The sequence below is a fragment of the Panthera leo genome, chromosome B2, assembly GCF_018350215.1.
Source record: "Panthera leo isolate Ple1 chromosome B2, P.leo_Ple1_pat1.1, whole genome shotgun sequence".
Taxonomy (NCBI): domain Eukaryota; kingdom Metazoa; phylum Chordata; class Mammalia; order Carnivora; family Felidae; genus Panthera; species Panthera leo.
This window is the reverse complement of record NC_056683.1, coordinates 144,877,670-144,892,169: the sequence shown is the minus strand read 5'-3', so window position 1 is coordinate 144,892,169 and position 14,500 is coordinate 144,877,670. Positions and strand designations below refer to the sequence as shown.

The 14,500-nt window shown below is 41.7% G+C and overlaps 1 protein-coding gene across 2 annotated transcripts in view; it reads left to right on the top strand.

Annotated features, from left to right (window-relative positions):
* Positions 1-14,500, top strand: part of PRKN (parkin RBR E3 ubiquitin protein ligase) — a 1,339,251-nt gene that overhangs the window by 416,607 nt on the left and 908,144 nt on the right. For both annotated transcript variants that reach the window (XM_042940251.1, XM_042940250.1), the window contains exon 3: positions 12,431-12,662. In XM_042940251.1, coding sequence (XP_042796185.1) covers positions 12,431-12,662 — 232 coding nt within the window. The remainder of the gene's footprint in view (positions 1-12,430; positions 12,663-14,500) is intronic.

Sequence of the window (14,500 nt, the reverse complement as noted above, 5' to 3'; positions counted from 1 at the left end):
CAATTGATTTATGCCAGGGGAGTACTGAATGTGCCCCTGCTGAGCTTTTATTCTCTCCTTATGCCCCCAAATGTACATTATGAAAATGTAAAAAACTCAGACAACAATCTGAAAGGAAGTTCCTTATAAGTAAGTTCTGTTAGATAAATTTAGAAAAGTGTTGTTTTGTCCAAGACAATATTTACCAGTTATTTCTTTTTTTTTTAGTTTTATTTTTTTTTTTATTTTTTAAAATTTACATCCAAATTAGTTAGCATATAGTGAAACAATGATTTCAGGAGTGGATTCCTTAATGCCCCTTACCCATTTAGCCCATCCCCCCTCCCACACCCCCTCCCGTAACCCTCAGTTTGTTCTCCATATTTATGAGTCTCTTCTGTTTTCTCCCCCTCCCTGTTTTTATATTATTTTTGCTTCCCTTCCCTTATGTTCATCTGTTTTGTCTCTTAAATTCCTCATATGAGTGAAGTCATATGATTTTTGTCTTTCTCTGACTAATTTCACTTAGCATAATACCCTCCAGTTCCATCCACATAGTTGCAAATGGCAAGATTTCATTCTTTTTGATTTCCGAGTAACACTCTATTTGTGTGTGTGTGTGTGTGTGTGTGTGTGTGTGTGTGTGTGTGTGTGTGTGTATCCCACATTTTCTTTATCCATTCATCCAATGATGGACATTTGGGCTCTTTCCATACTTTGGCTATTGTCGATAGTGCTGCTATAAACATGGGGGTGCATGTGTCCCTTCGAAACAGCACACCTGTATCCCTTGGATAAATGCCTAGTAAGTCAATTGCTGGGTCGTAGGGTAGTTCTATTTTTAGTTTTCTGAGGAACCTCCATACTGTTTTCCAGAGTGGCTGCACCAGCTTGCACTGCCACCAACAATGCAAAAGAGATCCTCTTTCTCTGCATCCTCACCAATGTCTGTTGTTGCCTGAGTTGTTAATGTGAGCCATTCTGACAGGTGTGAGGTGATATCTCATTGTGGTTTTGATTTGTATTTCCCTGATGATGAGTGATGTTGAGCATTTTTTCATGTGTCGGTTGGCTATCTGGATGTCTTCCTTGGAGAAGTGTCTATTCATGTCTTTTGTCCATTTCTTCACTGGATTATTTGTTTTTTGGGTGTTGAGTTTGAGAAGTTCTTTATAGATTTTGGATAGTTCTTCTATATATAGAAGTTCTTTATATCTTTATCTGATATGTCACTTGCAAATATCTTCTCCCATTCTTTTGGTTGTCTTTTAGTTTTGCTGATTGTTTCCTTCGCTGTGCAGAAGCTTTTTATTTTGTTGAGGTCCTAGTAGTTCATTTTTGCTTTTGTTTCCCTTGCCTTCAGAGTCGTGTTGAGTAAGAAGTTGCTGCGGCCAAGATCAAAGAGGTTTTTGCCTGCTTTCTCCTCAAGGATTTTGATGCCTTCCTGTCTTACATTGAGGTCTTTCATCCATTTTGAGTTTATTTTTGTGTATGGTGTAAGAATGTGGTCCAGGTTCATTCTTCTGCATGTCGCTGTCCAGTTTTCCCAGCATCACTTGCTGAAGAGAGTGTCTTTATTCCATTGGGTATTCTTTCCTGTTTTGTCATAGTTGGCCGTACGTTTGTGGATTCTGGAATCTCAGTTCTGTTCCATTGATCTGAGTGTCTTGTTCTTGTGCCAACCAGTTATTTCTGACTAAAGGTTCAAAGCTGGAGCCCCTGCCCCACACAGTGAATCTCTCTCATTTACCTGCAGCTGGCCTTGTGGCTCTTGGAGAAGCATTGTACTCACCTGCACACACTGTAACCGCCTGGAATCTACTTGGGATGGCAGTGGTCTTGACACATTTTTTCTCCTGAATAAATGATTACAGGAGAGAATTTAGTTAGGACCAACAGCTGAAGTGGAAGAAATGAATACCATTTATCTTTTCTTGTAGTTGGATGTCAGGGTCTAGGATTTTGTCCTAGTTTGCACAGACGTTCAATGCCTTCCTCCAAACTGATATCTGGAGGGCAGCTCCATCCGGCATCTGCTTAGAGTGTGAAAGAAGAGAGCAGCTTCATGTTTTATTTATCCAGAGTAAAAGAATGGTTGCACATGACACAAGATGTCCAGATTATGAACAGGAGCTGTCATAAGTAACAGTGTGTTGTATTTATATCTAAACTTTAAACCTAAGGCTGTAAACTCAAGGAATTTGCAGCTGAGGAGTGAAACTGTTTATCGCCATGTCAGTTTAAAAAAATAAGTAGAAATGGGGCACCTGGGTGGCTCAGCTGGTTAAGCGACCAACTTCAGCTCAGGTCATGATCTCACGGTTTGTGAGCTCGAGCCCCGTGTCAGGCTCTGAGCTGACAGCTCAGAGCCTGGAGCCTGCTTTGGATTCTGTGTCTCCCTCTTCTCTGCCCTTCCTCCACTCATTCTCTCTCTCTCTCTCTCTCTCTCTCTCCCCGCAAAAAAAACATACATACATACATAAATAAATAAATAGAAATGCCTGTCATTTCTCCTTTCTTCTTTGCCACTGAAGAGCTTGACTGACTACTGTCTTCCCCATCCTGCCCTACTCTGTGGGTACCCTACCCTACTGTACCCTGCTCAAGCTCTCCCAAGGTCTAAGGGACATGTGAGACCTCAGGTTGACTGAATGGCTCCCTGTTGATGGTGATGGCACTTGGCTACTTTATCCTCTGTGGTGGTAGGGAGGTAGGGTGGTAGGTAGGTGTAATATTTAAGGATATATGGTCCCTGATTATTTTTCTTCCTTCTAGAGTCGACACACATTTCTTTTCTTTTTTCCCCCTTCCCCCCTTTTTAAATGTTTATTTATTTATTTTTGAGAGAGAGGGAGAGAGAGAAAGAGAGAGAGAGAGAGAGAGAGAGAGAGAGAGAGAGAGAGAGAATCCCAAGCAGGCTCCACACTGTTAGCAAAGCCCAACATGTGGCTTAATCTCATGAACCAGGAGATCATGACCTCAGCCTAAATCACGAGTTGGATGCTCAATGACTGAGCACCCCCCCCAGGTGCCCCAAACACGCATTTCTTCTCTTAAAGCTCTGTGTTAGGTGTGTGACTTCATGGCTTTTTCTTTCATGGCTTTCTCCTAAGAGGGATTTGTTTTCATTTTTGTTTGTTAGTTTGTTTTTGGAGGGAGAGAGATCTATTTTCAAATAATCAAAGGTTCAAATTATCACTCTGGGTTTCTACAGATTCGAAATAAGCATTTTCTGTGTCATCTAATAGATTCTTTTAAAGACATGAATAAAATAAACTTATTCTCATGATGAGCACTGACTAATGCATAAAGTAATTGAATCACTACATTGTACATCTGAAACTAATATAATGCTGTATGTTAGTTACACTGGAACACAAAACAAAACAAAAGAAAACTTATTCTGTTCCAGATTGGCTACTACCTTACTGCAACCTTGAGCCAATCAATTTATTTTTCTGTGCTTAGTTGGTGCATTCCTAGTAACTGACATTGGGCTGTGGGCCACGCAAAAGGCACACCTATTTCTTTTTGGTTCTGAATGAGTCTGGCCCTCGTGTTCACACAAAAGAAATCATGGATTAGAAACACAACACAGGTGAGATATACTGAGCATCTAGGGCCTAGAGGTAGAAAGTAGTTTAGTGCAAATAAAACATTCCTACAGCTTTTCCCCACCACTATTCTCAATATTCTTTATCTGAAATTTTTATGTATTTCCTTTAAGAAGTCCTGATATTTCACAGAGTCTGGGAAACACTTACAGTTCTGAAATGAATCATGTTTACAAGCATAGAAGTTAGCAGAAACGGTCTGAACAGCCCTAAACAATCTCTATAGCTAGGCTTTTGGCATAAATTTTGCTGGATTGTGCCCCCCAAAGTAAAAATTTCCATACTCTTCTCTATGTAAGAGTAAGTTAGACAAAGGCTATCTCTTTTTTTTTTTTTTGAGATATTTTTAATTTTTGAGAGAGAGAGAGCACAAACTGATGAGGGGCAGAGTCAGGCTTTGTGCTGACAGTAGAGAGCCCTATGTGGGGCTCAAACTCATGAACTGTGAGATCATGATCTGAGCTGACGTGGGACACTCAACTGACTGAGCCACCCAGGTGCCCCAAGACAAAAAATATCTTAACAATAAAAGTGATGAAAAAGAAAGAAAGAAAGAAAGAAAGAAAGAAAGAAAGAAAGAAAGAAAGAAAGAAAGAAAGAAAGAAAGAAAGAAAGAAAGAAAGAAAGAAAAAGAAAGAAAGAAAGACAGCATAGGGCAGATGAGTAAAGTGGGGAGGGGGTGGGGCAGAGAGGAAGACAGGGGAGATGAGGGGAGAACATCCAAAGACCATCAGATTCTTTTAGAAAGTAGAAATATGTGAGGGATGAAGAGAGGGAAACCAGAAACAAATTGCAGAATAAAATGGCCAACATTTTTTTAGGGCCTGGCAATGGATAAATGCCAAAAAAGGATTTAAAGATGTTTTTGTCCTTATCAGGTTATTTTGTTTTTCTTGAAGTGGCCTCATTGCTGCAAAATATCTTCTCTCCACATTGTAAACAAAATCTCTTTGGCAATAAGTTTTCCACTGAATTTTGGGAAGAGAGAAAACGCAGTGAGAGAGAGGTATCATAGGAAATGGGTTCAGGACAGTTTGCATGCTTTGTACTTTTTCCTAGGGTTGTATCAACTAGGAAAAAATTTCTATAGGAAGGAGATATGATACAAAATGGACTATTGTTCAGGATTCATCTGATCGCCATACATGCCTGAGGAGAGTGTGTTAACGCTGTGCCCCACCCTCTCCATGAATGCGATAAAGCATATGCATGAGTTGTAAAAACTAATGTAACTCTGTTGGAAAACTCCATGTATATGTATTTTAACTGTTTATAATATTTATCATAACTAGTAATAGAACATTTAAAGAAATGACACTTGGAAATGCTTTTTGTAAAGCTTACAATATAAAACGTAATTTAATTTGGTTTAATGGGTGTAGGACCAGGTGACCTGTGTATCTAGGGAAGGGCATGCATGGACCCAGGGAACCCCAGGCCTCACCTGTGCATACAGGACTCACATCCACCTGCAGTAAATCATTTACTACACAGCTCCCTGGTAGCAAAGGCCATCAATTCCCATTTGTCCCCTTCCTCTCCTGTTGGATCCTAATGAGCAGCAAAATGGTCCCAGGCCCTGGGTGGGAGGGACGTGGGGAGCATGGCTCCGACCCTCACTGGCTAATTAGCATGGGGCTAATTGACCTTTCACCTCAATTGTGTTCCTCAGCCTTCAGCAACAAGAGAAGGGGCCTTTCATTATCTCTATGTGGCATAATATCTTTGATTCTGATGAAAACTAGTCATAAGAAATGTGAGATAAATTCAAAGCATAAATCACAAAATATCCATCTTCTACAAATCTCTCTAAAAAAATGAAAGCTCAGGTTGAAGGAACAGTTTTTATTCTCGTCCAATTAATATAAATTGGCATTTAGTGTTCACTGAAGGGGACTGAGGGAACTGGAGTTCAAGAGAAACAAACCTGTGGGAACGATTCCTTTCTGGTCATTCTGACTCTCCTCTGAACATCTCTGGACTCGCACTGCTTCATCCATGTTGTTGCCTTGTTAGCTGTGACCATACAAAATATTTCTCAACCATTACATCTAAAAATATCTTTAACTTCCTAAATAATTGCCGTTTTGTCTTTCTCTGACACAGAAAATACTTTTATTAAAAACTTGTACAGAAACATGTTTGTTAAAAGTTATTATCAGAAGAAGCAACTAAAAAGCATTCTGAATTTTTAACGGCAAAAGAAAGGGAAATCTGAATTGTTTAAAAAAGTGTTTCTTTTTTATTGAGATAATTTATGTCAGATCATCTAAGAAAGACCTTTTTCGTGTCAAAACAATTTTTAAAATGAAAATATGATAACAACATTGACTATTAAATTAGGAAATCTTTTATCTGATAATTCTTGGCTGACCATATTATTGCTTTTCTGAAGGAAAAAAATGTGTGTGGTTAAAAATGCAGATGAAAATCAGAGATTTTTCAGCCTTTAAAATGTAAAGTTGGTACACAATAGGACAGCCTTCCTGTTGAAATCATTTAGGCATTTTTGTAGGATGAAAATAGAGCTTAGAAGACTAGAGAGAAGCTAACATGACTAATTGGTAGAGTATGCCCACAAGTGTGGATTGGTCAGTATGCCGACTGGTGTGGATTGGTCAGTATGCCCATGAGTGTGGATTGGTCAGTATGCCGACCATTGTGGATTGGTCAGTATGCCCATGAGCGTGGATTGGTCAGTATGCCCATGAGTGTGGATTGGTCAGTGTGCCCACCAGTGTGGATTGGTCAGTATGCCCATGAGTGTGGATTGGTCAGTATGCCGACCAGTGTGGATTGGTCAGTGTGCCCACGAGCGTGGATTGGTCAGTGTGCCCACGAGCGTGGATTGGTCAGTATGCCCACGAGCGTGGATTGGTCAGTATGCCCACGAGCGTGGATTGGTCAGTATGCCCACGAGCGTGGATTGATCAGTATGCCCACGAGCGTGGATTGGTCAGTATGCCCACGAGCGTGGATTGGTCAGTATGCCCACGAGTGGGGATTGGTCAGTATGCCCACGAGTGTGGATTGGTCAGTATGCCTGTACAAATAAACCTGCAGGACGTTGTGTCCAACATGCCTGCCCATTTCCTGACTTCAGAGAGGTGGAGAAGCAGAATATTTGAATAGTTCAAGCAGACTATTTGCAAAAGCACTGGGTTTACAGCCAGAAAACATGGCCTACAGAGCTGGCTCCTTCATTTCCCAATTATGTGTCTAATTTGGGTGAGTCACTCAAGCCATGCGTAAGTTTCCTCACCTCCGAAGTGGCTGCCACACTTGACGCGTGCTTCACAAGGTCACCGAGTCATTCAACAAACCCAGGTGGGGCTGGTCTCTGTAGTAGCCAGCTCAGCATTAGAGAGATGCAGTGTCTTTTCTTGAGGCCGGCACTGCTTGGTGACGGAGAGAAACACATAGGAAAGTAGGTGCAATACAGAGTGGTCAGTGCTGTCTTCTCGGGGGCTTGGGACCCCAAGGAGCGCCGAGTTGCCTGCTGCTACTGGCCTTCTGGGGCATAGACTGTTGCCAGGTGACCTTCACTCCAGTTCTTTACCCGCTTTGACGGACTCCTGTGTAACTGGCACTGGTCCTTTCATCATTACCTTGTTAATCTTGTTTGTTTTTAATCAGATCCGCCCATACTCTCTTTTGCTTCCTCCTTTGACTCAGTTCCAGTGGGGCTGTCTTCTAAGGCTTCTGGGTGTCTGGCTTTCCTCCCAGTCATTCCTTTGTATCTGAGGCTTGTCCATACAGCTTCCAAACCCTTTCTTCACGATGGCCCCTGTGCTCTCGTCCTGCTCTGTCTGCCCCATACACCACCCGCTTCTCAGCAGCCACACTGGAGTTTAGGGGAGCCAGAGAAGGATAAGGGGGAATCCTCAGCCCGGGTTTCTACCTTGGCTTCACACTTAGGAGCTGGGTGACATTCAACCTGTCGTGAAGGCTCCCTTTCATCTTCTGTCAGGTATGATCGAATCAAACAGCCAGTAAAATAAAGAGCTTTATTTGTGCGGCCATACATCTGGATTTCCCAAAACATACTTGGGGATGGTAACAGCACCTCCCTCCGAGGACTCTGGGAACACTAAACAACTTACTGCATCAAAAACCTTGCAATGCAGTCTGGAGGCCATTTAGACCTCAAAGATATCGTGCACTTACTTATTTTACTTTAATTAATATAATCGTTATTGCTATAGCAGATGAAAGCACTTTGTTAATAGTGTGACATTTTTGACTTTTTGAAGCGCATAATTATTTATTTTAGAGATTGTCTGTCTAACCCTTCTCTGAGTGTTTGGGAAACATTCCAATAACGTTTCATTCCCCAGGAATTTTCTTGTTCGAATATACTTGTCTTTACATGGTCTCAAAGGTTAAGACTATTTTGAAAATCATTAGCAGGTTTTTCAAGTTTTGCTTACTTCCAGTGTTCTAAGGGGATCACCAGACTTCCAAATATTTGAATCCTAACTGCATGTCAGCAAAGCGACTCCTTTTTGGAAAAGGAAAAATACACCAACTCCTTGGATATTGTTGAATAACGGCCAACTGGGTGAGAGTTGGTCATTGGTTGCCAAACAATTCCCATAGATGTTTTATTAATACTGGGGTATCTCCAAATCCAAGGTCATGTAGAGAATGTCCAAGATATAGATGTCTCAGTCCCCGGTGGGACCACAGCTCCATTTGACAGCATAATAGCAAGCCCAGTTGAACAAATTAACTACTTTGTTCATCAACACTAAACAACCTATGTCACCTTTCTTGTTGAATTAATAAGTTATAACAAAACACAAATGAAATGTGTTTCCTGTTTGTGAGGCGATATTCTATTTATTGAGAAAACAGAGATAAAGTAGACATTGGTTTTGTCCTGAGGAAATTTAAAGCCATGCTGGAGAACTCTGCTGTCTTCCCACTGAAAATCTCGACCTCCTAAAGCTGAGGAATTTTTTGTATACTGCGAGAACTAGATATTATTTTGGGCTTTAGAGTGGCTAGATCACTAAACTTTATCCCTAGAATGTGTTATTAATGAGGTTTTGAACTGAACCAGTGTGATGGTGCAGTTACACCATCTGGCAAAGGGACTGCTTTCTGAGATCCACACTGGTTTTTATAACAAGTCAAAGAATTAAGCAATTATTGGTTTCAGAACCAAGGATGGAGACTGAGGGAAATACGTTCTATACATATCACTGTAACTACTGAAATCTGTTCGGGGTCTTCCTATCCCCTTTCCAGCTCTACCCTGAGCATTTGAAAAATCTGGATTTGAAAGGAAAATCTCAGTATTTGGATTTCTTCCATATTTGTCAAATTTTAGCAGACTCTGAGAATTTACTGAGGTTCTTCATATGTTTTATGGCATCTGAGCATATAGTGAGATGTATATATATGCATATATATACATATACATATATATGCATATACATAGTGATATATATACATATGTGCACACACACACACACACACACACACACACACACACACAGTTCACAGGAAGCTGGAATGCTGCCAGAGCGATGGTCACATCTATAGCATCTGCTTATTCTATCTTCTGTGCCCATTTTCCAAGTTGGACTGTGTGAGTGGCACAGCCTAATAGGATTTGGAGGCTTTATGGATGTAGAAGATAAGGGACAAATCCTGTTTAGTTTTCAAAATTCCTAAATGGTGATACAATACTAACAACTGTGTATTGACTTATTGCTGTGCATTGGGTCTGTTCTCCTTCTGTTTCCTCAAATCTTCAGAGTAGTCTTCAAAGTTGGTGATATTATTGCCAACAACATATGTAGAAACTAGTGCTTAGGGAGGAAAAGCAATTTGCCAAAAATTATACAGCTAATAAATTGCATCTATTTGGCTTTAAATTACACGTTCTTTCTTCCATAGCCTTCTGGTTCCCCAGGGAGCACTTTAGGTATTGAGCTTATGACTATTTATATTTGTTCTTTCATTTTTGTTTCCTAGCCCGTCCCTCACCTTTTCCATTCACAGACATACTTTCTAAATCTGCTAGGTTCAAAGTGCTGTGTGAAGCATTCTGGTAAGTAAAACTATAAACATGACCCAGTTGCTGTTCTCAAGAATTTCTAAATTTAGTCTGAAGATCACAGACACAAGCGCGCGCGCACACACACACACACACACACACACACACACACACAAATACTGCCCAAGCTGTGACCACTGCTATAAGAAGAGCATGGCAGGCAAATTTCTGGCATTGAGATGAGGAAGAAAGGCATTACTTTTATCTGAGAGGATCACATAAGTCCTGAACTTAGACAGAGGAATTCTATCCGACTGAATTCTTGAGCCTCCTTGAAAAGAACACACTAGAGATAAAAGCCTCAGGGGATGTTGGCATACTGATTCTCCGCTGTTTCTCCTTGTGGCAAAGCTCCTGCCCCACATGCCCACTCAAGTGTACTCCAGCTCTTGATGTTGGTTTATTTGAAATAACCCAGGCTAAAGGCCATGTACAGTTCCTAGAGTTCTAGCTGAACACGGCGGCCATGATGAATAGTGATAGAATGTCTGTTAGTCCAATTAGAATGGAAAATAGATACTGTCAGCTATTACTGCCTGATGAACAACCACAAAATCTCAGTGCCGTGCATTGATAAACATCTCCTTCAGGTCAGCTGGGGGCCTGCAGGGCCAGCCTGCATCCAGCTGGAAGGCTGTGCCCAAGCTGTGGGTACTGCTGCACTTGGGTGGAAACTACCCAAGGGTGCTCTATTGCTGGCCCCAGCAGTGGTGCAGATACATTTCAAGGCCCTGGTTCAATCATGTTGGGCAAAGCCAATCATGCTACTGAGCCCAACTCAAGGACAGGAGGAGAGATCAGAGTGAATAGCTCTGATGAGAAACCTAATCTATCATGTATACAGTGAAGGAGAGGGAAAGGAGATAAAATCATAAGGCAGGTGGTCTAGAGAGGAGAAAAGTCTAAACACACCTGAAGATGGTAATGAGCTGTCAGATTCTTTTTAACAGTTGATAGTGAGACATCTTAAAAGATTATGTAGCATACCCCAGAAACTTGCACATAATGGATTACAGGGAGAGATGGGAGGTCAGGGAGCAATTGCAGAGCTCCTATGATGATGAAGGGCTAAAATGGGGAGATGACAATTAGGAAGTAAGGGAGCGGAAGATGTGAAGGGTATTTCTAAGTCCTTGCTGGATGTAAGGGAAGGATGGAGGAGCTCAAGGTGGTGATTCTACCGAAGCCATTAGAAGACACAGGAGGATAATCAGAGCTGAAGGGGGGCAGGGAGGGCTTGACGCTAGATACCATGCGGGAGGGCGGTGCTTTGACAGAAATGGAGTAGTTACGTGGGGGCGGGCCAAGGGGGCAGAGATTGATGACCCAGTGACCACTGCTGAGTAGGAGCAGTCCTGACACACAGAGCTGTGAGGACAGATGGCAGGGAGAGTGAGTGTGTCCCCATGGCAGTGGTTCAGAACCCAGGATGGGGAAGAGGTAGGAATGGGATTCAGGACCCGGGGTGGTCACCTGGTGACCTTCTGAGTCCACAACTGTGTGGCTGCAGGAAATGCTGACACATGGTGGGTGTCACTCTTAAACGTTTGCTGGTGCAATGGTGGAACACTGGAGGGGGGCAGGGGGCCAGTTCTGATTGTTATTAGTATCGCTGTGTTTGCATGGGTGTCCTTTGAACATTGATTGCTATGATGAGAGAGTGACAGTGGGTAGTTTGTAGATATTGAAATTTGGGGGTCTTCTCTGCAGACAGATGAGTGACTTTCTATCCAGTAGCTATTCTATTTTTTTTAAGTTTATTTATTTATTTTGAGAGAGAGAAAGAGAGTGAGTGCACAGGGTAGGGACATACAGAGAGGGAGACAGAGAATCCCAAGCAGGCTCTGCACTGTCAATGCAGAGCCAGATGCAGGGCTTAAACTCAGGAACCATGAGATCATGACCTGAGCCGAAATAAAAAATCAGACCCTTAACCCACTGAGCCACCCAGGTGCCCCCTCCATTAGGTATTCTGAGACCTGGCTTTGATCTCAGGTAGTCTAGTTTTTGTCCTAGTAAATTAGTTGACTTCTAACTTTAATTCTACTAAATTTTCAAGTCTCCTGTTCATACACATCAATATATTGACGCAGAACATTTTTGCAAATGGTCACTGATGGTAATTGTGAAATTGGCAGGAACAGTGGATGACTGCTGGGGTGGCCTGGGTCTGCCGTTCCCCTGCTTCCCCATCGCCGTGCTTATGTGTTTGCCGGTGACATGGGGGTGCGTGTGGAGTCTACCATAAACACAGTACTTTTAAATTGTAGAGAAAGATGCCCTGTAATTGACAATAACCAACTCTCTGAGCTTTTGTGAATGGAGACAAATGCAAGTATTTATATCTGATAGTTGGGAGGACACATCACTTCTGAAATAAGCCAGTTTTAAAAGAATACTGCTTTTCACTGTGCTGCTGTATGCAGTGCGGTTCCTTTTTGTCCTGCTACATTTCATATCGCTTTGGATATTACCCTAGTTTTCTATCGCCCTGTTCCCTTTATCCCCACATTTCGGTTTGTGGCCCCAGTACAGTGTTGTGTGTGTAACACACACACGCGTGAGTTCTGTCGCTCTGATGACAGGAGAAGTGTATCTAACGTGATCAGTCACACATGGCTGTTTTCTTAAGTTCCGTCATTTCGTGCAGCCTTGGACCTAAACAGATTTTAGAGTCTTTCGCGTACTCTGGGACGGAGGACAAGGTGAACCTTACTTGGCATTTTAAAGCTTGCATGTTCTGGTCTGTTTCTGCCTTGCTCCCACATAGAGCTGTGACCTGGACCAGCAGAGCATCGTTCACGTTGTGCTGAGACCCTGGAGAAAAGGCCCAGAAAGGGAAGGAGGCGACGGCCCACAAAACGCCCTGGAGGGCTCGAGGAGAGAGCCCGAGAGCTTGACCCGGGTGGACCTCAGCAGCTCGGTCCTCCCTGCGCACTCGGTGGGTCTGGCTGTGATCCTGAATAATGACCGTGAGGAGACCCTGCCAGCTGGAAGGCCAGGTAATTGTACAGACTCAGTCCGTGGCTAGTAGAGCACTTTGTGTAGCAGGTCTCCACAGAGAAGGGCCTCAACACGTGCATAGTTGGTGCATGGTAAGTTCTAGATTACTGGTGGGAGACATCGCTGGGAGGACGGTACTTGGCCATAAAATTTGAGACGAATACATTTAATAAATGCAATAAAACAGGGTTTTCAGGTTGAGAATGAAGGTGAGGGATGGAGGAGACGTCAGGACCATGATAATAGCATTTTACTTTATTTTTATTTATTTTGAGAAAGTAGGAGTGGGGTGGAAATGTGATGTATTGTGCTTGGGTCAGAATATGTGATGAAGGTGTGTGTATGTCCTTCTCAACGTTTGCCTCCCTTTTCTATTTCTTATTTTCCTAAAATACATTTTGGTTTATTATGTTTCTGATGATGTAGAGAAATTTTAAAAAGCAGAAAGAGAAGTATAGAGGCAATTCTAGTCATTTGCAGGTGCCAAGGCAACCCATTACAAGGTCAATAACACCCTTTGTGTGAAAGGGTGTTCCTTCTGTCTACGTAGCAACCCATTTCAAAAGCGCTTTTATTTAGCAAGGATGGCAATTCCTTTGTTATTTTGACAATATTAACGTGTCTCCCTTAGTCCTCTGTTTTCCAGTCTAAATAGTCAAAGGTATATCAGGATTATTTTTGACTATGTGTGACAGAAAACACAAAACGATAACTGATTTTATAAGGTCTATGTGCATTTGTCTCTCACGTACAATGAGTGAGGACATAGGCAGTTCGAGGCCATTGTGGATTTCACAGTGGCAGAGAGTTCAGGAACTAGCAAGGTGGAGGCCTAAAATAATATGAAATGTCTCCTGCTAATTTCACTAAGTAAAATTTAACAAAGTTTAAAAAATCATAGATGAGATTATAAAAAGAAAAAATTTCCGAGGACAAGTGAAAAAGTAGACAAGCAGTTATCTTTGTATAGAGGAATGGAGAAACCCAGAATTTAGGTGCATGAGCTGATACCCTGGTGGCCTTCAGGAGGTTCTTCAGGGGAGGAAGTCTGTCCTTTACATACACTGAGCACTTAGCAGAATGAAAAAATATATATATGTGGAGGAAACTGAGATACAGCTAAACCTTTGCAGTTCCTGTGTGATCCAGAATGGGAAGTTAATATAAGTATCAGACTCAGATTTATGGTGTGCGTGATGTTTCAAGCAGAGCACACATAAAAGCATTCCGGAGAAGGGCATATGGCATCCATGTCCGAGGGAAACACGCCCTGTTAAAGGGAGACACATCATCAAACATTACAAGTCAAACAGTGGAATAATCTGTCTTGACTGGAAGTAAGCATATACTGTATGGTATATATGATTGGTTTCCCCTAAAACTTGAGAAAATAAAACAACAATTTGAAACAGAACACAAAACACATACATGTTATGTTAATTAAAGCATACAAAAAATAGAAACCTAAATCAGAAAACAAACATAATAGAAAAATATAGCTATTAAATAAAACATAATTTTAGCTACTGGAATTAAACAAAAATCCTCAGTGGATGGGTTAAAACAGCAAGTTAGTCAATGCCAAAGAGAGAATTTGTGAACTGCAAGATAGATATGAGGGAATTTTCCATAATGTGGTATAGATTCAAAGGTAAAACAATGCTTTTCAGAGACTAGGGGTTTAGAACGAGATGGCTAAACATATTTCTGATAGAAATTTCATTATAGGAGAATACAGAATGGAAGAGAGACAGTTTAATAAGAGAATGACTGAGAATCCTGATTCAAGAGTACACGGTCCCAAGCATGATAAAACAAAACAAAGCAAAAACAAACA